This window comes from Triturus cristatus, chromosome 1_2, assembly GCF_964204655.1.
Source record: "Triturus cristatus chromosome 1_2, aTriCri1.1, whole genome shotgun sequence".
NCBI lineage: Eukaryota > Metazoa > Chordata > Amphibia > Caudata > Salamandridae > Triturus > Triturus cristatus.
In genome coordinates this window covers 114,913,833-114,940,788 of record NC_140580.1, presented here as the reverse complement: position 1 = coordinate 114,940,788, position 26,956 = coordinate 114,913,833, and the positions used below count along the sequence as shown (strand labels likewise).

At 44.7% G+C, this 26,956-nt stretch overlaps 1 protein-coding gene and 1 long non-coding RNA gene across 4 annotated transcripts in view; one reads left to right on the top strand and one right to left on the bottom strand.

Annotated features, from left to right (window-relative positions):
- The window catches only part of ENO4 (enolase 4), a 506,130-nt gene that overhangs the window by 299,772 nt on the left and 179,402 nt on the right, over positions 1 to 26,956 (top strand). For all 3 annotated transcript variants that reach the window (XM_085603160.1, XM_085603154.1, XM_085603150.1), the window contains one exon: positions 16,583 to 16,778. In XM_085603160.1, the coding sequence (XP_085459286.1) occupies positions 16,583 to 16,778 (196 nt within the window). The remainder of the gene's footprint in view (positions 1 to 16,582; positions 16,779 to 26,956) is intronic.
- Positions 1 to 26,956, bottom strand: part of LOC146866920 (uncharacterized) — a 203,254-nt gene that overhangs the window by 19,677 nt on the left and 156,621 nt on the right. The gene's annotated exons all lie outside the window — the stretch shown is intronic.

The window sequence follows — 26,956 nt, the reverse complement described above, 5'->3', positions numbered from 1 at the left end:
AAGATATGGTGTTTATATACCCAAAGTGGTACCCACCGGGAATCTATCTTGCTGTGTCTTGTCGAACTAGGATGGCGGAAGGAATGACCCTCATACATAGTTATTATGCAGGAGATAGTAGTCCTACTGAGATTCCAAGAATCCTCATGCATAATGAATGAGGCAAGTTTGCAGAGAAAACCCCACGTCATTTAAGCAGTACCATAACTAGGTGAAAGGTCAGTACTAAGAACCATTATGTAGTGTAATGGCAGGGGAAAATGTAGGTGAAAAGTTTGGTTACTGTCTGAGCCTATATCGGGGTACCTGTATGAAACATAACAACCACTCCTCATCCGACTGGACGACATGGTAAAAAAGTCTAAACGTACTCCTAAAATACGCAAACAACTAATAAGTCCATAAGTAAAAACAGAATGCTTAAAAAATGCCAAAATTCTAGCATAAGCTGTAGAAGCCTATTAAAATATGTTCTTATATATGGTCTGAACACCTATGTGTGCCTGAAAGCCATGCTGTTCAGCAAGAAAAGCAAAAAGTGTTTTTTGTTTTAAAATTCCAAATTTGGTTGTTTTAAAAAAGGCCAAATATTTCCCAGCACACTATGAGCCAAATGTTTATGCGTCTGTGTGGGAGACGCAACATTACTGTTGCTTGCCATCTCAGACAACGGTCCCTGCGACACATCACATAACAGGTCAATCGAGCACAGATGATCTTCTGTATTGCCCACAGCCGATGTCGGGGAAGCCTGTATGATATCCAAGGCCTGGATGCCTTAAGCTAAACATCCAGTGGGGCTCTAAGAATACAGACATTAACATGGGAATACTCTGATTGTACAGCAGCACATGGGCCTTTATCGGGTCCAGTAAAGCATCCATGTCCGGTGGCGTAACTGATGGAAGTGTTAGACAGAGATCCAACATGCATTCTTGTCCGCAGAACAGACAGCGTAAAACAGGCACGATACAGTCAATCCAGACTTGTCGGAATGATAGGAACCAAGACTCGCTTAGTTCCCGAAGACGAGGTGTGCCCAGATGGAATTACATGCGATCCCGGTACCGGCGCTCAAAGAGCGTTTTTTCAATCTTATTGGTGACTGGGACATCCATTGCGTAGCAGAATAACTACAATCAGGATCCCTGCTATTAGTAGCAGGATTAGCGGAAGTCCTCTGAAAATGCTTCTGAATACGGAGTGTATAAGACCTGGCATCACTCCGAAGACTGTCTGAAAGGTGCATTACAGTCCAGAACCTATGGTCTTAAATAGGTGTACATACTCCGAAATGGAAAGGGCAGCAAGTCCTTACAAGTGCCTGTATCTCAGCTGAGGACCTTGCGACCTGAAGATCAGAAGTCTTTTGGGTGGTGGTTAAGGGCACAGTTTTCTGTAAAAGCATGGCTTTTATTCAGCTCAGAGTATCAAACCGTATAAAGGAAACATTAAAAGAAGGCCATATCAGTGCCTCCCTGACTGTGTGGGTCAGTGGAAACAGGATTTGCATACAAGTAACCCTGGAGCTCACAGTGACAAGATATGTGATGCCAGGAAGCATCCCACAACAACCTAGATCATTGAGCATCAAGTAACTCTCATTTGAGAGCAATCTTTACACTGGATTAATCACAGCAGCCAGGTACCCTTTCAAATGACAGGATAAGTTTGCAACTGAACCGTTACAGGCCCCGCGAAGCATAATATCCTGGTAGATGAGAAATCCACTTAGAGTTCTCGACAGTCTGTACCACTGAGAAACACTTCCATGTCCCTACTCCTGAATCGAAATCTATACGGCAATTCCCAAGATTCCTTGATGAATTCCTTACCCATTGCTTCATATCTGCCTGCCTGCCTGTTGTTGTTCTAGGCAATACTGAAACTGGAAAGTTGTGACCGGTAACGTTATATGGCCATGAATTAACCATGCAGTGGATGGTTACTCTGCCACAGTGAAAGGTAATTGTTCCAGTTTTTCATTACAGAGCATTGTATATTTTGCTCCTCTTTGTGCCTTTTTTATCCGTTTCTTAGATTGTATGCAGAGAACAAAGACGTACTGGTGATAAATCGCCAAGGTACATAACCAGCACGCAATGATTGCAGCGTCCGCTTAACAACACAATAGAACGTAACTGAGATCGTCCGTGCCGTAGTATGGACAGATCCTGTTCCAATATATCTACAGCAGAAGATATAATGATGGCCAGAGAATACATTCTGGATGTTAAAGTGGTCATACCATTGTCGACCACAGCCAAAGCCTTTTCTAAGTTAATTCTGTCAATTTCGCGAAGTCTCTCCACAACTTCTTGTTGAGAGACTTTCCAAATTTCATTATAGACAGCGTAGAGGAAGCATTTCTGACTTGGCTTCCGGGTACCCAATAAAAAGTCCCTTAAATCTACATCTTCAGATAGTAAGGACAAGTGTTTTTTCACCTGGAGAGTGTTGAGGTTTTTAGCCAATCGAAGCATAACTTCCCAACATTGTATGATGTCACCATCCTGGATGATCTTGTTGTACATAGCGTTGTTCCGCCTTTAGATACTAAACCCTTCGGTGGTACCCCTGAATCTTGCTTGACACCTATTTGTGTCTATGGGCCAAACTAACCATCCCTTCTAATTGGGGTCTGATGAATTGTACAAGACTGTATGTATGATGTCATCTAGTGTATTCTTACCACGAGTTGTAATGTTTTGCCACCTCTCAAAGTGTAACGGCAAAGGAATCAGAGGTGTGTTCAAATCTTTGTTCTAGGCTAGTCCAAGACAGGAAGTCTGTTGCACAGTGTCCTTCTGAAATATTATCTGCTTTGGAATGAGGCACGCTCAAAATAGTGCTACTGTTCACTGAACTTGCCATTCCTTTGAACCCCAGACTGACTTAATGTCTATAGTGTCCCTCCATAACTCGAAACCTTGGTCAGACAGTTGGGAAATAAAGGATGCAGAATACATATGTTTTGTGTTTGTTAGCATATTCTTCTGTGCAGTTGTAAGTGCAACCTTATAGTAATATGATGTCGGGTCAGAAGTGTTGAACCCTGAAAAATAAGAAAATTTCTGTGCAAACGTTCGTGAACTACCTTTCGGTGGTGTTGGGCAATGTTCCCCTTGGTGGTATGTAAAAACATTACATGGGATACTGGATTTATGTAAAAAGTGATGACCATAATGTTGGTAACAGTACATTGTTTCATAATCAGTTGTGCCCTGTAACATTTCAATGCTTGAAAATGCAGCAGATTGTTCTAAATCAAACAACATATTAGTTACAGTTTCAAAATCCAAATCGTCAGATAATGTACTGGAGGTAAAGATATCAATTAAAGGGATTTAAAATACATGAGGTATTTTCAAACGTTCAGTGGGACCTAATACATCATATGAAACTCTGTCCTAAATTATACCATCAGGAATTGGAATAGCTGTAATGTTCATGAAGGACAGGTCTCTTTGTTCATGATGCGATGACGTATGAGATTTCAGGACCAAGGTCACTTGAGATACTGCAGAGCGTTCTGGGAGATAGTTTCCATTCATGAGTAAGCAAAATACAGACACTAGTCCCATCCAGAATAGAAAAAACTGTATCCCAGTTATTATCCAAAGCTGTAGCCATGGTGAGACTAGGTAAGTCTTTTTCACAAAAATGTAGAAATCATGAAGTTGTTGTTTACGGGAAACTGGAGCTGGCATTGTTTCAGGTTCACTGGGATCGAGAGAGAAGGTCTCAAAATCGATGAAGTAGCCAGATACAGTTCTATCTATTTTTTGTAGCTCAACAGGTTTTGTTGAACTGGCAGACGTCTCTTGTAGCGGCATATTTATGTAGATATCGGTGGTAGGCCGAATTGATATTTGTCTTTCATTTGTGTTTTGATTTTCTAGTTCAATAGGAACGAGTTCCATTTCATTGTTGGAAAGTCTGTTGCTTGGTATTGGTGACTCTTCAAATGTTATAAGCCTTTCTGTCTGAACTTCCTGTATGGTAGCGTGAGGAGAGCGTCGGGTACCCAGGAGCCCACGAGGCCTACTATTCAGTATCGGCCACATAGTGTTGTTTGATCAGATTGATTGTGACAAATCTCTTGTCTTTTTTGCTGGCAGGAGGCTGAAGAAGTACTGTTCTTGTTCCTCCGATAGCCAGGAAAGGTACAGGTTTTCTGTATGATGGTCCAAATTTGTTCTTGTCCACAGTCTTCTTTTCTCTGACTAGATCCACAACTTTTGGGATCCAGGCAGGTCTTGCTGTGACAGATTTGACTTCCCCAGTGATGGTGTGTTTTACTTGCACGTTGCTTTGTAGTGTCCGGAATTCATTGAGATCCTGTAAAACAGCCAAACGTTTACTGACGTCAAAAGGTTTTTCATCCGTCACTGTGCTTTCATAGTCGAGATCAGGTACCCGCATTCTCGTCCCAAATAGGACTTCGTAAGGATTGACACGTCCGAGGGAATTTTTGGGCATATTGTTGAGCACCATCTGAACCCCATATAGGTGATTGACCCTACTACTACCCGAACCTAATACCCTTGCTGTTAACGATTGCTTTAAGTCCCGTTTTTTCCTGTCCACGACTGAATTTCCTTCGGGATGTTTCAGAGAGGAGTACCGCAGTGCAACACCCAGACTTCCCTTGGCTTCCTTGTAAGCCCTAGAGCTAAACGCGGGGCCAAGGTCCGAATGTAATGTGCCAACTGCGTATGTCCCTATGAAGACTCTCAAATCTTTTATAACAGTTCGAGCGTCGGCCGAGCACTGAGGCCAAACCCACAGGAATCTAGGGCATGAATCCACTGCCACCAAGATATACTTGTAGGCCCCATCCGATTATAGGGGGCTGCAGTGGTCCAAATAGACACAAGGGAGTGGTCTTTCTGATATAAGTAATGGTGTCTGCGCTGGACGTGCCACGGTGGAACCCTTCATCTGCTGACAGATGTCACACTTTAAGACAAAATTCTTCGTCTGTTTAGTTAAACCTGGCCACCAATAGTATTGTTTCAGTAAGAAAACCCTTGCGGTAATCCCTGCGTGTGCAGAACCTAGGCCCTCGTGTGCAGCTAGAATTAAACCTAATCTGCGATCCATGTTTGGTATTACTCCATGCCCCACTCCTGGAATTTGTGCATACAGAATATTTTTTGCATCTAACTGCGTGAAGCAATGACAGCTACCATTATTTCTCAGTCTGTTCTCGTGCTAGAACAAGTGATTGCAGCTACGGCAGCAGTCCGTACTGCCTCTTTTGCAGCTTCATCAGCCAATGAATTCCCTTCAACGTGAGCGCCATCCCGTTGATGACTCAGCGTGTGCATCACGTGAGCTCTTGGTAGTTCATCTTTCATCTCAGCTACCTGTTTATGCTTAATTGTGCAACCTTTTGAGGTATTCATTGTATGAGTGGACACAGTAAAATGAATCGCACACAATCAGTGTTGGGAATTCTCAATCCGTATTTATTAGTGCCAGTATTCTGCCCGCTGAGTCATGCAGTCTCCTAGAGACTGTGTCTTCGTACTGCTAGGATGGAACTTGCCATCCTACATACGACCCTTCACAAACGCACATTCTGTGCTGTATTGTTGTTTACTTCCTATGGCTGGCTGAGCAGATCCGTCAGTGTAAATAATATAGTCATACTGTTCTAGAGCCATTATTTCATTCGGGAGAGGATATTCTTGTTCGTATTGCAGGAATGCTTGCGTTTTAAGTGTAGAGTAAAATTTGTAATCTACATGTGTTGCAGTGAGAGAATTAGCCCATTGTATCCATCTTGGATGTAAAGCTTTAGCATTTGGAACACTTGCTATTGTGACTGCCTCTAAGGCCGTTACCAGATTCACTACAATTATTAGTTTTCCCTGAGCGAGTGCTCTTTCTCTCACTACAGCAGTCTGTACTGCTGTCAGAATTTCTGTGGAAGCAAAACGCCTTCATTGAAGGTTAGATATGTATACCCAATTGACCCCTTTGACATATATGACCAAATTTGTGGTGTTTACACGTCTATGTAGGTGTTTTGAAGCTATCATGTCAGCTTGTAAGGGACGAAGGATCTCTGTGTGTTTCTGTGTCCAATGTCTTGCTGAAAAATCAGGTCTTATTAGGTCGTAGAAAGGTTTATCTCTTTCTGCATAATCTAAAATGTAAATTCTGACAAAATTTAAGAATCCCAATATGGATTGTAAGTTTTTCAACAATTTAGGAGGTTGGAGCAGTGCACATTTTTCTAAAAAGTTAGCTGCCAGGCCTTCCCTTCACTTGAAAGCTCATATCCCAAAAATAGGACATTGATGTGGGCTATTTTCAATTATTTTTTTTTATTGAATTTGTAGCCCTCATAGGCGAATCCTAAAATTTTGTTACTCACCCTGGTCAAATGATCTATTAAATCCTCATCCGTCAGATAAATATCATCTACGCAGGACAATGACTCATCATCCAAATTCTGAAGTAACTCTGTTACCCTAGCTGAGAACAACCCACGGCTATTCTTATACCATTGGGGAGTCAACAGAATTGACGCTGAGAACTGAGCACTGAGAATGCTGTCAAATATCTGCTTTAAGGCACTTAATTCTGGCAGAAAAATCCATTTGAGATATTGAGTGTTGTTTTGTATTTTTCCGCACAATGTTATTCAATAATGCCGCCCTGTGTGCATTCTGTACTGCAAATGTTTCAGTGCATCTGTTCAGATGTGTGTAGTCTAAAACTAGACGGTATGAATTATCGGGTTTCATTACAGGAAACAAAGGATTATTCATTGAAGAGGTGAAAGTTCAATTACACCCTAGTATTCGAGTTGATCTAAGATCTCCCTAACTTGCTTTTTCGCTTCTTTTTTGATAGGGCATAATCTGTGGAGCTGGAGTAGTTTTTACTCGGATTACATGGTGAGGTGACTCAGCATCGCACCCAACATGGTTGCAATATAATGCTGGAGCAAGTGCTATCGCCCACTCCTGTGCGTATGAATGTTTTAAATATACTGGAACAAGGTAAAAAAAACCTGTAAAATTAGAGTTTCTCCCTTCGGGCACTCCATAACAATTTCAGGTGGGCAATTTTTTTCAGCCAAAAGGATGCCATATCCTGGGGGGCGTGGCTTAGTCGTGCAGCGAGATGGCTGCACACTAAAGCGGCTCCGCCGGCCGAGTACCTAAAATCCGGCATAATCCGACAATAGACCCCATACTTATGGATTCCTCATGCTGGAGTAGGCGTCGGGGACGCTGCGGCTGCCGCTTGCCTGTTCCGCCGGCTGCAGAGGTGATCCCCCCCCCCTGACTGCTGGTGCCTGAACGCTCGTGTGGGGCCTGGTCACGAGGCTGGGACTGCTGAGCCGGGACCTTGCGTAGGTGCCCACCCGGCCCTGGTGCTGAGGACAAGCGGGGGCGCCGGAGGTATTACCCAGGAGTGGTGGCGCCTCCTGAAGATATCGGCGCATTCAGCGCTGGGACATCTGGGCGTTCCCACGTCCTTTCTCTTCGGGGCACGGCAGCCGCTGATCGCGGGCACTGGAGATCATGGACGCCCGGCGCCCTGGTGAGTTGCGGAGGACCCTGAGGATGCCTGAGCTCGCAGGCGGAGTGTTGCCGGTCACGCCGGGAGCGGGACAGGAGGTGAGCTTGCGGGCGGCCCGGGCCTACGGGCAGCAGTGGGTGAGGAGGTGTCCCCTTCTCCCTTTCGAAGTGCGGAGTTTTCTTGCTGCGGGGCCGCCATTTTTTTCACCAGTGCAGTGCAGCTTCCTTTCTTGAAAGAGTGGGCCGAGAGAGGAGCACGGTCGGGCCCACACTACGCTAGTGCCCCAACACCTTACACAAGGTCCTCTTGCTGACTGCAGATTGACAGCACAGCACATCTCCTTGTGAACATTGGCAATATACTGGCCCGATGATTCCTTAACGCCACGATATTAGGAACAGAGTATTGGTGCGTCGTGCCCTGTGGGCAGGCTTGTGGCGGTACAACAGCCAGGGGACCCACTGGAGCAACACGCTAGAGGTGGCTCGAGGAGTAGGACATTGTGAATCCTGCTGTGGTGTGTGCACAGTGCCCCGCGGATTTTGTGGTCGGGAGCAGTCCTGGTGGTTCGCTCGGGTCTGTGCGACTGCGGAGATCATGGGGAAGCCGGACTCGCGACAACCCCGGATCACCTTTGAGAAAAAGTCGACCAGGGCTGCAGAAGGAGATGCTGGTCAGCAGGAACACACAGATGGGACTGCACCGAGTCCAGTGCCAGAAGACGACATTTGGGCCATGTTTAAAGAATTGAAATCGAGGCTTCAAGGTATAGACACGAAGATGAACACGCTGGTGGACCGCAGGGACAGACTAACGCAAAGGGTGGAGAAACAAGATGGCCGCTTAGACACCCTGGAAGCGAGGGTCTCGGAGACGGAGGACAGCCAGTCGGGTTTGGGACGGACAATGCGTGAAATGGAAGGCGTTTTGAAAGTTATTCAACAGAAGAATGAGGATTTAGAAGCCAGATCGCGGAGAAACAACGTGCGCATCATGGGAATTCCAGAGACGACGGACATTCAAAACATGGAGAGGTATGTGGAAAGCATGATGACAGAATTATTTGGCCCTGATCTCTCAAACATGTTTCTAATCGAAAGGGCGCATCGTTCCCTGGGCCCTAGGCCGCCACCAGGCGCACCAGCAGGGCCAACCCTGGCCAGAGTATTGAACTATAGAGACCGTGATACTATTCTCAGACTTGCCAGGGAGAAGGAATCTTTGAATTACCAGGGCAACGCCATTGCTCTTTATCCAGATTTCACGTTGCAAGTCCACGCTGCTCGCAGGAAATTTCTCCCGGCTAAAAAAATATTTCAACAACTGGTCACCAGATATGCTCTCATCTACTCAGCTAAACTTAAAGTCCAAAGTCACGGGAAACCCACGTACTTCACAGATGCGAAGGCAGCACTGTCCTACACGAAGCAAATGGCGAAAGAGCACAAACAACGCAAGTTGTCAGCAGAAGAACAAAATGAGCCGACCCTGAGCGATAATGATTAGCAGGGGGGCCAACACGGCCAAGCTGCAGACGCAGTTGAGTACATGTTGCATAACTATTCATGCCCGGAGGGGGCGCAGCGTGGGACAGGACAATACCTCAAATTTGTTGCCAAGAGGGCGGTGCAAGCGGACAATTTTAGTGGTAATGCTCAAGCTAATGCTCGCAGGGATTGGACTGGCTTTGGGGTCTGAAATAGTTTGTTTGGTGCTCGGCCACCCTGCTGCCGATGCAGGGGTGTATGCCAGTGACACCATGTACCCCCAGGGATGATTCCCTCAAGTACTGCTACTAAGAGTTATTTGTTGTTATTAAGGGGTTTAAGGGTGGGTCTAACACAACCTGATTGGGGGGGTTGGTGTGGGTGGGGGTAGAGTCCGGGGGTATGTTCTGGTTGCTTCCGCCAAAATCATGCTCACTCTCACGTTGCACGCTGGAGGTATATTTAAGTATACGACCACACACCTACGTAAGTCATCCGGGAAGTCTTGTACTGTTTCTAATGACACCATCCTGCTGAGTACTGCTCACATATACCATGGTAGTGGAGGGTCACCCTCTGAACCGGACAATGTCGCACAGTAACGTCATAAACACACTTAACTGCCTTACCTGGAACGTCAGGGGTCTTAATGACGTAGGAAGATGAGACTTATCCACTCCTATCTCACCAGACATGCAGTGGACATATGTCTACTACAAGAAATGCATCTGCCTCCTGTAGCGTCGGGGGCCCTCAAGACCACCAGATGGGGGGAAGTGTTTGTATCCAGCTACTCTAACTATTCGAGAGGTGTGGCGATACTGATTTGTAGGGGCCTGCACTGGAAGGCCAATCATGTGTCAAGGGACAGTGAAGGCCGATATGTCCTGGTTCAGGGTGAGCTTTATAACACTCCGTTAGTGATAATAAACACGTATGGTCCGAACTCAGACTGCCCAACATTTTTTCAGCAAATATGGCAATAGGCACAAACCATGGAACATAAGGCGATCCTCTGGGGAGGGGACTTTAACATAGTACTTTCTCCTTCGGTAGATCGACTGGGAGTACCCCGGGTGCATCATCAAAGAGCGGTAGAGACATTGGCTGACATAATGGAGGATCTTCATTTGGTGGATTCCTGGCGTGAACTACACCCCGGTGTTAGGGAGGGAACCTGTATTACACACCACCGCAACGCGTGGTCGCGATTGGATTATTGGTTAACCTCCAGGGATTTACACGCTTGGGTAACTGAAGCGACACACCACCCACGTACCCTCTCAAATCACGCTCCTGTACTATTGTACCTGCGTATACCCCCATCATACCGACAGCCTTTTACTTGGAGATTCCCCACAAAAGCTTTACTAGACCAGGCCTTTCGGCTAGAATTACGGGCGAAAATCTAGGAATACTTCACCCTCTATGAGGGTTCGGTGGCTTCCCAGGGTGCCCTCTGGGAAGCTTTTAAAGTGGTGACCAGAGGTAATTGCATTGCACTTGAAGCCGGGGTCCTCAAAGATGTGCGCGGCACTCTTGACAGGCTCGAGCGCGAAATTAGGGAGCTAGAGCGCTCACAGTTTACCAACCCATCCCCTGAGACAATAGCTCTAATACGCGCCAAGATGACGGAGTTTCAGGCAGACGCGGAAAGGGAAGCAAAGTATCTGAATAAATATACACAGGCAAGGCGTTACGGGGAAGGGGAACGCCCAGGGAAAACATTGGCGGGGGGTCAGCATACATTACTGAATTACGCGTGGCAGAGGGAAGGACGGCCAGGGCACCTGCGGACATCCTACACACGATGACACAATTTTACCAGCATCTATACACCACACAGACGAACCCAACCCAGGCTGACATTACAGAATATCTAGATACTGTGGCATTAGCGTGGTTCAATAACAGAGCCAGGGAATACATGGAGCTGCCATTCACAGCAGATGACATCCGGCAAGTAATAAATAGTATGCCGGCTGATAAGGCCCCGGGTGCTGATGGTTTAACGGCAGCGTTCTATAAAGAGTATGCCGATATTCTGGCCTCTAGGCTTCTACTGGTATACCTGGAAGCTCAAGAAACAGGTAGTCTCCCCCCGTCCATGCGTGAAGCCACGATAACAACCTTATTGAAGGAAGGCAAAGACCCGACGCAACCGTACTCATATCGTCCGTTGTCCCTGATCAATTTAGAGGCTAAAATCTATGCCAAGTTGATCGCAAATAGGCTCCAACTGATGCTCCCGATGATTGCTCTTCCGGACCAGTCTGGTTTCATACCGGGCAGGTCGACGGCGCATAACCTGCGTACGATTTTTGGTGTCTTACATTACCTGGCCCCCATGTGCAAGCAGTGTTCGCCCTATTGGATGCCACGAAGGCATTCGATTCACTAGAATGGACATTTCCGGGATTCAGGGATAGCCGATGCGTAGATTCAATCAAGGCATGCGAGCACAAAAATTGTGCTGGAAAAAACAGGAGCGTCCGTCGACGGTCGCACGGAGCCGCGGACGAGCTCACACTGCGCTGGGGCTCTTACGGAGACGGACGCTCCTGTTTTTTCCAGCACAATTTTTGTGCTCGCATGCCTTGATTGAATCTACGCATCGGCTATCCCTGAATAGACAGCGGATACATCGCTACTAGTCTCTACTGATTTCTTGAAGCGACACGAATTACCTGACTTGTCATAGCAAGCCCTCCAATCCGGCAATTCTTTCAGTGAATTTTCCACTAGGTGGTTCAGTTAAGATCACCTTCCAGTCAGGTTGCCCTCCTATTGGTCCTGATGAAGACCCGCAAGGCCAAGGCTTAAAATCCCCCAAGGCCATCAAGACGGGTCGAAACGTCGACGCCCACCCTTTACTACCTGGGACACATTTTCAGTCTCTCGTGCAAGACCACCAATGGGGTCATTCTCTGAACTATACTAATTTTGTATCCAATGAATGTGACCAGGTTACTTGGTATCTGGACGGTGAATTACAACCGATCCACATTGCCTGTAATTGATTGAATACTCCTACTACTATGTTTGTCCTATTCACGCACTTTTCAATCACCTTTCTTTGATGCACGTTTCCTCTTGGAGCAACCTTGTTCTGTCCTATGAATATTGCAAAATAATTCGCTAAAAATAAACGTATGTATACCAGCTCTCAGTGTTTTGGATGTTGTCCTCTGTTGGATTGAATTACCTATTGAATATTGCGAGCCTTTGTTCTTAAAGAAAATTTTGTTTAGGCTCATAATTAGCTAATTAATTGACTAAGTGAAATATATGCCTCAGATTTATTAATCATTGGTTAAGGACCACTGTTTTTGGTACCACCTTTATTCATTTGGCCTGGTATTGCCCACCGATAGCACAGTTTTGGACAGAGGTTTTTTGACACCTAGGTAGTATCACCAATAATCCCATTTCGTCTATCCTACTGATAGCTCTATTGGGCTACGTTCAGGAAGTGCCGAAGGCACAGCGCAAGCTCACAGCAATGCTGTTGCTCCTGGCTAAGAGACAAGTGGCACTTCACTGGAAGAAGCGTAACCCTTCGGCAATAGCCGCTTGGATAGGAGCAGCCACTTACAGTAAGGATCAGCTGTCCCATTATTGGGAGCTGATGCCCGCAAAATCCAGACCAAAAGATATATGGGAACCTTTTGCAAACTGGTTGAGGTCCGAGGGTGCAGATATAAGAAATGACCATAGTGAGTGAGGCGGGACAGCATATCAAGTGTCAGGCAGGGTATATTTTAACATGGCCTCGGTTATGCAGACAGTCTGTTTCATTGCAGGACTCAACTGGTATGACATAGTTTCTTCCGTTATACCACCGTTTTGGGATTAGAGGATGAAATTTGGGGATGTAACGTGTAAGTGTGTAACTTTGATTAAACAAGGATTGTACTTACCTTGGCGGGGATGGGGGGGTTCTTGGTTTCTTGGTGGTTCGTTTTAGTTACTGCAAGACCATTGTTATGTATGCAGCTACCAGAGATATCAAACTATCTGTGTAATGTTGAAAAACTAATAAAGAGAATTAAAAAAAAGGATGCCATATCCATAAGTCAGGCTTTCCCAAAGGAGACCTTTACTTTTTCCAAGTTTGTCCCCCTCCATTTGTAGTGTTATTTCATGTAACTTATGCGGGGAACTTACCCCCGTATCAGGTGTCTTCAACGTGATATGTTCATTCAACTCCGCTGTCACTGGAAATTCCATCAGGTTCTGTCGAGCTATTGTTACTTCTGCTGCGCTGTCTAGCATCGTCGGAGCCCATTCCCCTTTCAGAAGTTGAGTTCTCAGAATTCTGGGCATGTCTGACTTTAAGACCTGCTACTTTCTTCTTTTTAAATTGAGGTTTTGATTTTGGTTTCTCATCTTTTGTGCGAGTATAGTCTGAAGCGAGTTGTGTGTCTCTGGACTTTGTACATTCTTCTTGTCTGTGTTCTGACTGTCCTTCCCTCTCTGAGTTTTTTGATGAACCCTGAAAGGAACAAGAGGAACGTGTATCAGTATCTTGACACCTATCGGGTTTTTTAATGCTTTCCCAAAGGGGACCTTTAATTTTTCTAAGTTTGTCCCCCTCCATTTGAAGTGTTATTTCATGTTACTTATGCGGGGCACTTAACCCAATATCAGGTGTCTTCAACGTGATATGTTCATTCAACTCCGCTGTCACCAGAAATTCCATCAGGTTCTGTTGAGCTATTGTTACTTCTGCTGCGCTGTCTAGCATTGTCGGAGCCCATTCCCCTTTCAAAAGTTGAGTCCTCAGAATTCTGGGCATGTCTGATTTTAAGACCTGCTACTTTCTTCTTTTTAAATTGAGGTTTTGATTTTGGTTTCTCATCTTTTTTGCAAGTATAGTCTGAAGCGCGTTGTGTGTCTCTGGACTTTGTACATTCTTCTTGTCTGTGTTCTGACTGTCCTTCCCTCTCTGAGTTTTTTTATGAACCCTGAAAGTAACGAGAGGAACGTGTACCAGTATCTTGATACCTGTCAGGTTTTTTAATGTTTTCTCTATTCCTAAGGTAAGACCTCCTTTCGGAGGGCTTCTTTTTAGGAGACCCACCCCTGGATTGTGACCTATTTTTTCTATTCTTTAGTTTTTGTATTATCCCATTTCTTCTTGGAAGAATCAGGTGCTTGCTTGGTGTTATCGTTTTCAGGACCACCCATGAGTTGAGGTTTTGTTGCTCTAGTTCTCAAACTATCTCTACCTAATTCGGCATAGGTGTCTTCAATAATTTCAGGTAATTCATGATCCTGTTGTAAAGGAGTGAAATCCCTCAGGCGTTGGCGTTTTGCCACTGCTGCTGCCTCCCCTTTTATGTTTGCTAATATAATAATTGATACCTGTGCAAAAATGTCCTAACAATTTCATCCCTAGGTTCAGAGCAGATTCTGCTCCATACTCATTCTGTATTTGTCTTAAAACATCTGGTATTACTGCTATTGAAGGGATACCATGAGTTCTGGTATATATGGCAGTGAAAACTGTTCCCAAAGATGTACAATCCTCTATCTGGGGAGCTATCCTAGATAGAGGATTAGCCAACCAATCCAAGCAGAAGTTGAGTCACATTGGGGTTTGGCAGTTATGGCCTGATCAGTTTCCTTCTGGTAACTGCAAAACACCATGATTCACAATCTGGAGCATAGCTTATTTTATAACTGTAATGAGTACACATGACATGTTTAGTTCCATCTGAAGATATCTTGAAGGATGATTATTATATGAGATGTTTTCTTGTTTAAACAGTTAGGCCTCAACGGTTGAGGCTGATGGTTATTAAAGAAGCCTGGAAATACCTAGACCCTGCCTTACATCAAGGAAAATATGCAAATGCGCTCAGAAAGCATGCACTAATTTTGTGTTACTTTTCTCAGTTTGCAGAGAAACCTGCCGCAGACTGTTTTTTGTTTGTGGAAAGAATAAGATGTACAAGATCGGCAATGTGTGTCGTAGTACACTTAAGATGTACTGCATATCGATGTTGTGTAGGAAACTTGTTTACAAGTGAGTTAAAAGAATAAAACGCAAATTTTGGGCTAGCAGTTCTTTATTTGCAAGTTTTTGTATTTGAAAATATCAGTGGGTTAAACATATTGCTGATTTGTGGTTTTGTCATAATGTTCCTGTTCCTGGCCTGGCAGTTCCGGCTGGACTGGTACGATTGCAGCAGGGTCAAGATTGTTTGTATATGCTGTAGCCCAAACTGAAATGGCAAGGTGAGCAAAAGAACAATGGGTTGGGATGCTACCCCAAGCAATTGCTGGTGGTTAGACAAATTGCAGCATTACTCCCATCACCTGTTGTGTGTTTTAGATGTATGCCCTAAGTGACAAGGGGATGTCTAGATGTGGTGGGTCCCTTGCTCACTGTGCCACTGGAACAAAGCTGTACCCGACTGAGGAGCCCTAATCAGGGCAAACCCCATCTTGCATCTTGGGTTGCTCGTGTTCCGGTTCAGAAAGGACCTGGCCTGGCTGTTCGGGCTGGACTATTCCTCTTGGAGCAATGTCAGTACTGATTTGAATATGGCTGGGGACAAAACTGAAATGGTCGTGTGAGCAAAAGAACAATGGTTTCGGATGCTACAATGAGTGATTTCCAGTAGTTAGACAAATTGCAAGCATTCCTCTCATCAACTTTTGTGTGTATAAAGTTCCCGCTCCATCATACTGTGGATTATCTGGTCATAAATAAGACTATAACCCCACCAAAAAACAGGTTTTACCAAGTTGACAATGGGCATCTAGATCAAAATTGGTTTAAGCCCCAATTATGAGTTGTGCTAAGTGAAATTCCCATTTGGAATTTGTCTCAGCACATTTAACAGTAAGCCAGTGTTCCCATACCTGGATTTTCTGGGTGTGCAAACATGTGACTCAATTTTAATAGCAAGAGGTTCTGACCGGTCAATTTGTTTTTAGAAAAAGGTTGCATTGTAGCCCAGACCCACTTCCCTGCCCCACCCCAAGCCAAGTCACAGGGAGAGCATGTAATACATGTGTTACAGGTATTGCATGTTATTCATGTAAAGAATGTAATGTTCCCCCTTGCCAGGCAACATCTTCTCCTTCCCTCCTGCATCCTCCAAATCCTCACCCAGCACAGTAGACATCTCATACATTTATCACTTGCTTATAGCACATGGTAAATGTATGTATTACACCCAATGGAATCTTGAATTACATGCAGAGTATTGGCAGGAAAAAACAGTTCTCTGGAGTTATTCCCCATTTGTGGGATTTAACTTGTAACTGTAGGAATTCTATGTCAGGATTCTGGCCAGTATTGAAAATAACAACCACCCAAAATCTTATCGTTATGTGTAATATTGCTTCCCCTGGCACAGAACAATGGTACTCTGTAACATTTAATATCACTAATAACAATGGTGGTGTACGTTCAGAACTTGCGCTAAAAGCCAAGAATATAGTGAACTAGAATGATACTCGTATGAACTGTATTCCTTTCTGCTATTTTCTTAATGTTGAACCACCTGAGTCTATTCATTTGTCCTTTATTGCAGGATGCTCAGCAGTGGAATTACCTTTTAAGTGCCGTTGGATCTAGATGCCGTCTTATTGCTGATGCTGCTTCTCAAGGCATTTCCAAGCTCATAGAAAACCGTGGCATGAACACACCGAAATCCAGTGGCTTGGTCATAAGGCACATTAATCAAACCACAATGACTGACCTCTTGGATATCTTTCAATATGTGGATGGTAAGTAAAGTAAGCTCTTTGAAAGCAAAACTAACACTAAATGCCTTTTGTGACACATGCATTGCTACAACATGTTGTGCTGGGTACTGAACAAGGAACATATAGGTTTCTTTTGAAGCGCTGAAGGGCAGAAATCGCTTTTTTGTTGTCAGTATTCGAATGAAGATACAGAGTGAGGGCTGGCGGGCCACTGCTTGGTTTTGTCAACTTTAAAAGTTCCCTATGATCCTGTTCCTAGTCTCTTTCAAAATAATGTCTGTCAAGGGAGAAGTGGCATCTTTGGATTGGGCAGAGATGTCCACCTTCTAGAACTCTCCACCTCCACTTTTTAACCCCTGCACAACGGGGATCTTTCGAGAGAAGGGGAAACTACAGAAGAAGGATGGACCAACACTCTGATATATCCCTATCTGGAGAAGACTACAGGATTGTACTTATAAGAATTCTGTGGATTCTGTCTCTAGGACCATTGGCACTGGCCTCCCCACTCTCTCTTTGGGAAAAAAATTAAATGCCTTGGACCTTTGTGGACCAGTTCGAGCTGGAGATAATCAAGGAAGGGTTAATCCCAACTTCTGCAAGATACACGGGTGGATTGCAGGTGGCCAGGAGGACTTGGCTCCTGGTGAGTGCAGTCAGGCAGTGTAGTGTGACTTGATGGCCACAGGTTGCTGCTACTGAAGGTGGAAGATTGGGCCAGGAGAGTACTAAAATGTGAAGGGCAGGAGGGCAGATGCGTGAGCCTTTGCCTTAATGGAGGAGGAGCACTCTCTAACCAATTACAAGAAAGAATTGACAAACATTCAGAGACCAGAAGGCCTTAATCTGATACTCGTGGCAGCCTTACTGCACCACGAGGCACAGAAAGCCTGAAATCCCATTTAATTGTGCCCATCGGGGTGTGAGAAAACACCAATTATTTGGCCCACTCATCTTCAGGTTGAACAGTGGGTATCCATGGGCCACCGCACCCAGCTGTTCATTAGCTAAGCCCCTTGGGCCAGTCAGTGCTCTAGGGCAGCTCAGCCCATAAGGAGCACACCACTGTTCATGGAGAAACAACCCTTGAGGACAGTCAGCGCCCCAGATGGGTAGCAATTAACTTGTATGGGGAGGCTCTCCAACGTTCATATTGGTCCCAGGTGGACTGAACCACCAACCGTCACCAGGCAGTAGAAGTACCAGGGTCTGACAGAAATTGCCTGTTAGACACCTACTATCCCCAGCCAAAGCGACACACTTTACATCATGGGGAGCTCAGCAGCACAGGGAGATATAGGGAGAGAGCAGAATCTGCCCCCGCCAATAAAAAAGACACCATGCCGGCACTGGGGCTCTCAGGTGGTCCGTTACCAACAGTACAGGTTCCCCATAGGGTAATACAGGCACCTGTGTGGCCATTTTGAAGAAGAAAAATCCACATGCAAAGATGCATTTCAGAAGGCAAGGAAGCTACTTAAAAATGTGCATATATGGTGCAAATCTGGTGCAGGATGCCCCAGCAGAGTAGCGAGACCACCAACGGAATTAATTTGTGTTTGGGGGCTATCCGAAAGCATCAGTGGGCCCTTTAAAAGATATACCCAAAGGCATTTCCATCTACCAGTTGGTCTATATTGGTTAATTTGTGCGTACTATATTGTTTTGTGTCTAATACAGTACTTTTTTTTGAAGCACTGACAGAACAGCGATGTATTAAGTATTGTTACAGAATATCTAGCCCCCTGAGTAAGCCACAGCATGCGCTAACGTGTGCTACCCTGAGAGCCAGATGCCAAAAAGGGGTTCTTGGTTCCCAATTTAGAGGCCTAGAGAATGGAGGCCAATGGATACAATAAGTGGAAGACCATCTTTTTTTCAGTTGGCCACAGTACCTTTAGACTGCCCTGAGACCTTTCAACCCAAATTTCTTACATTGGTTGCCAGCACTGGGATTCACTAGTTTTCAGTTTCCGGCCGCTCTAAGAACCTTTAGTAAGCTCTGTTTTTTGACAGGGACTGGATCTTCTGCTGATAGCATCCCCTAAATCCACTCTGCCTCGAAATGAGTAGTGCATGTGTTGGATTGTTTCGAGTGGATGTGAAGGTTGCTGCTGCTTTGATGGTTATGCCCTGGAGTAGCCTCAAAACACCTTGTAAGGTTGCTGGATCTGCCTCACTGAACATCCCCAAGCCCAGCGAGTGAGCCATTGCTTTGCTACATTCAGAGCATTCCAGGGAGGAGTTAGCCTGCTGGATAACAGCTGCTGGCTACTGAAGGGCATGCTCGTGGGTGATGTCTGGCCATCTAATGAGAAACCAGTGGAACACATCCGGTTCTGGCAGCGATGCGTTACATCCATGCTCCTGGATTGAGCCGTGGTGCCCACCGAGTCCACGCCACACTACAGGATTTGTAATATTCTGCATTTTATTTCACATTCACATCTCTAAATACAGATGATATCATTACTGCAAATTATGTGAACTTAGTTACATTTCCCGGAATTGAGGCATCCCAAGTTATATGGGAATCACCTGAAACTAAAAACTTGTTTTTTAGCTTCAAAGCTTAATTGATCTAATCTGGAATTAGGGTGCTTAAAAAGAATGCAGGAAATATCATGATGTCTTAGCTGCCCGCCACAAAAATCTACAGTAAGCCTGGGCCATCAGTTTATTCTAAAAGGTGCACTTTGTAGTTTCAAGCCATAGGGCTTCTTTCCGCATTACATTAGGGAAAGATCAGTGTCAATATTGTCGCTCCATTCCAACCCATGTATCTGATAGGCTGGTGGGCTGGAGCTAGTTGGTATTGCCATCAGAATTGGGCTGAAAATCTATATTACTAACATCACAAAAATCAGTGAAGGGGATGGTGGGGTCCTCAATTTCCAACTTTTGTACTCTGTTATCTTGGAACGTAGCAGGAGCGAATACACAGTTGCAGAATGTTAATGCAACCACATTTCTACTAAAATGGGATATTCTCTGCCTTCAGACAACCTGGGGCACAACCCCACTACCATATACATTGTTATCCTAAATTTTGCATTTTAGTGTCAAAAACTAAAAGTTTAGGTAAAACTTTAGGTGGCTTTGCAATCTATTTCAATTCCTGTTAAGGCTAACATGATTTCGCGGAACATATAATGTACCTTTTCCATGCAGTAATATTGGATGAGCTTTGGAAACAGCAAGTTGCGCAGTATCCTTTTACTTAACGTATATTTAAATATGAAAAATTGTGACCAGAAGTCTGTAGGTAAATGTTTTGTGGTGAGACTGAGAACCTAATTTGCTTTTTTTCAGTTCATTAATTAATTTACTGGTGATTTCTACATAATCTTACTATACTGTAATCGTTCTATTTGTACAGTTAATAAAAACCATTGCAATTGTAAGGTGACAGCAGCAAGCATTGGTAATTCTTCAATATTCAAACATGTATGTAACTGTAGTAACAAACTTTAAAAGAGAAGTATAACATGGAGATACGAATCGTATGAGGTCATTTTTGTGCAGTTAAAGTGAATACATAAAACAGTGTTCCAAATAGGATATGTTTCATCAATACAAGCTAGTGAAAACCTGACATTCACTTGGAAGACATTTCTCCCTTGGGACATTTTTGTAACCACCGTAATAACTAAAAATACAAAGATTAAAAAGAAAATTCAGTATCATCTACAAGGCAATTTGACAGTTCAACAATAGACTAATGTGCCCAAGTAAATCAGTTAAACCAACCCAGACAGGTAGAGCTTGAACGTTCGCTTTAAAGTCTTTTCTGCCTTGGACTGCGCTGTCGGGGAATATATAAATGGCATAAAAGGTAAGAATTGCTAATCAACATGTTTCTTGTCATTTGGTCTATTAACACCAATTGGCAGTTTTTTTCAAATATACAAACTGTCCCTTCCGGAGTCTTGTTCACCCAGTCCACTCCTTATAGCCCTTCAAGTAAAGCAAAAGTGCAACGTTATTGGACCTTTTCAGAGCAGGAGCGTTACCCTATTGACGAGCAGTGCTTAATTTGTAAAATATTACTTGCCAGGGCTATGACCAGGAGGCCACTGCAGCTTGCACCACCCATCGCCCTTGCCATTGCTGACAAAATAGCTACTAACCATCTCTCTCGCATGTAAATGCAACAGTTCAGATTATTCCAGGTCCCCAAAGCTAAAGGAATGGCTGGGGAGGCAGGTATTAGCACTAATTTAATGTATATAGTTTCCCTAAACAACTGTTATACTGTTCATCTTTAAATTACATGAGCAGCGCCACCTTGTGGCAGACTGCCCTAAGTGTGGTGTTGACAATTATATGCCGGTACCGGGCACCGGAAACCAATTAAATGCCAGTGCTCGGCACCGGAAAGCACCGCTTCAAATTAAGCACTGAGATGAGAATTTTTTTTTGAGCACCCGTCGATTAAATTGAGTCCGATTCAGAGTTGAATTTCTTTAGGAACTGGTCCTCTTTAGAAACAAATTTGGTAAAACGCTATGATTTGTGAGGTGGATTTCTTTCATTGAAAACAAAACTGCTTGTCGACAGGTTCTGATAACATTCAAGTTAAAAAGGTATTAAAGGAGCATTCTGTGCCATGGCAGCAGGACTTGGCATATATAAAGTAAGTGCAACAAATCTTCTCTTGAGTTACTGAATAACCTGCAGCTCTTTTTCTCCCTTGGTGGGTGCCACTTTGGTAGATGGTCAATTAATGAGAGAATTCCAAATCAAGACTTTGATTTTTAAGTAGTTCCTCAAGATGGTATGCATGTAAGGTTGCGCCTCATAGGTATCAGTGGTCATCCATGCTATTTTATGCAATCTAAATTTTATTTTAACTGTCTAGGTTATTTGTTCCAGACTTCGCAGCAGATTAGAGTTCCAGATCTGTTCCATGTTCAGAAGTTTTTATTGAGGCCGATATACTTGCTGACCAGTTGTTTGTATTCGGGGATGTGTTAAAAGCGATTTCTTGCCAGAGTAGTCCTCTTAATGCGTTCGCTTATGGAGAATAAGTTCCAGTCAAATCTGCCCCAAAGAGGCTCTTTGCGTCAAGGAAAAAATAAGACGAAGACTGTGCTCTGGGCTTTGTTCAAGAAATATGAACATTTTCCAGAGAAGATTTCCAAGCTATATGTCAATGAGGGTAAGAACGTTCCTTTTATTACGTGACCAGGGGCTGCCAGGAGGGACTTTGAAATTTGATATCTAGAGTCTGTTAAGCTGTAATTTGAGATGCTACCCTCACTTTCAGTGTATTCCAGTGCAAACGATGAGCAATATTCCTAGGTACTTGTAACTCCTGCTCCACAATGCCAGGTCTTCATCCGAATAACCCTGTGCCCAAACATGACTACCTTAGTTTTCTCGAAGTTTATAATTAGCTTGTTGGCCATACAGTATTGGGATAGAGTTCATTAGGTTTTGTAGGCCTGTGCACGATAAATTCAATGAAACAATGTCGTCGGTGTATAACAATGCGTTATCGGTTGTTGCCCTATTTTTGGTGGATGTAAGTGGACTGAATCTAATTGAGCGCTCAAGTCTGCTAAATAAAGGTTAACATAGTGGTCAGAACGCACCCTTGTTTGAATTCTGGCTGTTAGATACCCTGTCGCTCCCAAGGGTGACCCTGGCCCACTCTTCTGAATATAAGAGCTGTATTCCTCTGAGCAGATTCTGAGGGAATGTTCCTGTCCATAGATTTTTGCCACAGGCAATTTCTATTGACCATGTCAAATACTTTGGTCAGGTCTACAAAGCAGGTATATACCGCAGATGTTTTCCTTATATATTTTTCTGTAAGCAAGGCTAAGTCTGTCAGGTTATCAATGGTGTCTGAAGCTGATCGAAAGCCTGTTTGATTGATCAGAATTAGGTTTCTTTCCATTGCCCAAGATTCCAAATAGGCAAGTGATGCTATCATGCGGTAACTGTCTGGGTGGATGTATGAACCTTTCTGGTAACTGGGGTGTATGATTGCCCCTTTCCACAAATCCTGGACTCTGTTTTCTGATAGGCAGGTGTCGTATAATCTCCCCAGGTAGCTTTTCCAGAACACTGTGTCGTTTTTCAATAATCCAGTGGCTAGGCCATTTGGTCCAGGAGCCCCACTGCTTCTACAATCCAGGATTCTTCCCCCAACAAAGTGTTCAGTGAAAGTTAGATCTCAGGTTCTGCTGAGTAGGCCCGAGGGGGCAACACTCTTGTTAGGGGTTTGGTATAAATTCAAGATGTTTTCTACCCATTTATCTTCTGCAACTGTATTGCCTAAGGTTCCCATCGGCCCCTGTTCCAGCTGAATAATAATAGATCCGAGCGGCTTACTGTTTTTTTCCTTGCCGCCCTCCACAATTATTAAGCATTTGTGGTCTATGTGTGCTTGTTTGGCCTCCTACAATGCCTTTTTGTACTTGGATCTTAGTTCCTGGAATTGTTTGAGATATTCCCCTGTTGCCTGAGCAGACGTAAGGGTTCTGACTTCCATGTTAAATATTTCCTTTAGTTGCCTTAATGCGAATAGAACCAGTTATGTTTGTGTATGGCTTTCGTTTTTCCCATTGAATGTTGTTGGTCTAGCTGTTTTTTCAGTACTGACTGCAATGTCTCCCATTCAGAGATGGGGTCAGTGTTATCCCTTTGCAGCAGGGACAGGCTAGTTTTCCATTTCTCAAAGTTTATCATGGAATGATCGTTCCATCTTATACGTTGCCAGTGGCTGCTATGGCCCTGTGAACCTAAATACTCCACGCTGCCCGTGACCTATCCTTATTTGATATTTTTACAATATGAGGGTGATGATCGCTCTCACGTCTGACCTCAATGTGGAAGCTTTATACTTCTCTAAATATGTATAGCAATGTAAAAGTATATTCCAGAGTTAACTCAGACTTCTTTGACTTGTGTGTGGCTACCATTGGGGAGTCTGTGGGGAATCTCCCATTTAGGATTCGTAGACCCATAGCCTCCATGACATAAAGTAGGATGTGATCATTTCTAATGATATTCATAAAATGTGATAGCTGTGGTGGGATACTAAACTACCGGTCTAAGAACCTTTTTCTGGCACTTTGGTTTTGGTGATTTGCCAGGGTTAGGTTGATGCCACTGGTGATTACCCAGGGAGCAGTCGACCCATAAGTGGCTTGTATCTCTAGCAGTTTGTCTGTTTTTTTAGCTAGTTTTTGTTGCGGAGTTGCAATGGAGTTTATATAGAGGTTTATTATTATGAGTGATGAAGTCTGTGTTCCTGATTTCCAATTTGTAATCATAGTTGCCCGCATGTTATTGGTCTTTAAATCGACTTGATTGGCTTTGAAGGGTTTGGAAGTTGACCTATAGATAGACAAACCTCATTTTGGGTGACTTTTGTGCTTAAATGTCTGTGAGATAGCTAGCCAGTGAGTTCTCGGCCATACACCAGTTTTCCTGGAGGCAAATTAGGTCACATTCTCTCAGAAACTGATCTAAAGGCGGGTCCTGGATCACTTTGCTGGCCCCTGCTATGTTCCACGAGATTACATTGATGCTGGTTGTTAGACCCGGAATCCCTGGTTGGCTGAGGTAGGTACCTTAGGCTAAGTAGGGACCCGCGTTCCAACATCAGGGAAAGGAAGGTCACCTTCTTAGATAGCCCTGCTCACCCCCTCGGTAGCTTAGCACGAGCAGCCAGGCTTATCTTCAAGGCAAATGTGTAAAGTATTCGCAACCACGCTCACAATAATCCAATGATGACACCACAAATAGACTCCACACAAGTTTTATAAAACGAGTATAAACTTTATGTAAAAAGATATACGATAAGACCACACAATATAAGACCAACATATTAGGTTGTGTAATATTTCTCCTGGCCAATTGTTAGGCCAGCCAGCCCTTGTAAGTTCTGGCGATGTCAATGTGCACTTCTAAACATTCTCCTGCATTCCTAATATCATGTCATACAGTTCGTAATGTTAGAATCAGGCACTTTTGCACTGTAAAAATACTGTAATGCGTAACGTAGCAATCAGACACTCTGCCATGAAAAGAATGCAATGGGTAACGTAACAATCAGGCACTTTGCAAGATCAAATATTGCAATCCGTAATACAACCACCAGATATGTCGTTCTACAAAAATAAGGCAATGCGTTTACACTAATCAGGTAATTCGTTATGAAGGAAGAATGCAATGCGCAATACGCTAATCAGGTAGTTCGTTATTCAGAAACAAGGCAATGTGTCATACGACAATCAGGTAGTTCATTATGCAGATAAAAATGCCATGTGTCATACACTAATCAGGTAGTTCGTTATGCAGGAATAATGCAATGCGTAATACTCTAATCAGGTACTCCGTTATGCAGAAATGATGCAATGTGCACTACAACAGTCAGGTAATCCGTTCTGCAGAAATTGAATAATGCGTAATACACTCAGGCCCCAATCACCGGGCCTTAGACGGTCTCTCTGCCTCTCCTTCTGACTTGCAGTCAGCCTCTCGCAGGTGCCCCCAACACAGTACGATGTAATCCCAAAGTGCAGCTTCGCACTCTGGCTCCTGTACCGCCATTTCCTTGGCAAGACGGGCCGCGACACGAGCCAAAGCAGAGGCTCGCGCTGCCAACACGAGAGAGAGGCCGAGAGCGTCTCCCTCTGAGTCCGCGCCCCGCCCCGATAGTCGACACACGTTACCTAGGGGGCGCAAACTCACTCTCCTCTACTCGTCCATCGGCTGGGCCTCCAATGCAGCTTTGTGAAATGGCAACGGCGGCTCGGGCCGGCATCTCAACTCCTCTGGGACTGCCGGTCCGGGCCGCTTCAGTTACGAAGATCTCAGGCTGGCACAAAGCACACGCACACAGCGTCACTATTCACTCCGGGTGCACAATCACTGGGCACTCCACAGACAAGTCTCAGGCTGCACGAAGATCACGCGCACAGCATCGCTGAGACTCACTTTACTTCGGTGCACACAATAGCAAGGCAAATCCTCGCAAAGGTATCCCGGTGCACAAAGCACCCGCACACAGCGGCGATGAGACTCACTTTGAATTCCGGTGCACACGATAACAAGGCAAATCCTCACGAAGGTCTCACGGTGCACAACTCACCCGCACAAAGCGGCGATGAGACTCACTTGGATTCCAGTGCACACTATCACTGGACAATCCTCACAAAGGGGTTCAGCCTGCACAAAGCACACGCACACAGCATCTCTGTTCCTTGCTTGGATTCCAGGTGCCCCTGATCACAGGCCGATCCTCCTGAAGGTCTCAGGCCGCACAGTGCCACTGAGACTCATTTGGACGCCAGGCGCCTATGATCACAGGCAGTTCTTACGAGGGTCTCAGGCTGCAACAGGCACGCTCACCCAGCGCCGCTGAGACTCTCCTGGAAACTTTTGTGCTCCTGTGTTTCCGAACAGGGAGCCAGCTCACCTCAGGCCCTTGGGGATAGTTACTTCAGGACACAGCACACAGCAAAGTCCTTCAAGCAGGGGAACACAGCACAAAGCACAGTCCCTTTAGACTTTCCTTGGTTGAAACAGAAAACTGCAGGCCAGCCCCAGATCACACAGCAAGGGTCAGTCCCATCCTTCAGTCTCTTCATTTTTTTCTTCCTTGGCAAAGGCCCGCTTGACCACGAAGAAGCTCCAGTCTTGCTCACACTTGATCAAGCCATTCTCCAAAGTTCAGGGGCTTCAGCTCTCATAGTTATACCCCTCAATGTTTTTGAAGTCTTTGTGCTTCAAGGGGCACTGACCCCTGTTGAAACCAGTTCTCGGTGCCTCAGTGCCAGTGACATTTTTCTTCCTTTGATTAGTGGGGGTCTGGATTCTCAATCACTCAGCAGGAGATGGGCCAATTTGGTTTATAGCAGCAACCCAGGCCTCTTCGCCTCTAGCGGCTTCTCCTTCCCCTACACTCCAGATGCAGGTCAGTCTGTTGCTGTCTCACCACCTCCCCTGGGTCAAGACATTCCCCAGATCTTATTGCTTTCAAATCCAGACAGTCAATCCACAGCCAGGCATACAGAAATGTCAGAGCACAAAATCGCAGCCACATCTAAAAGAGTGGCTTCTGAACACACAAAGCAAAAACCACCTCCATACAAAGATGTGTTATTACATTGTGAGTTCAGGCATACTAAACTTCACCTTTCCAGCTTAAGCCTTTGGGAAGATAGGCTGGAAAACATATT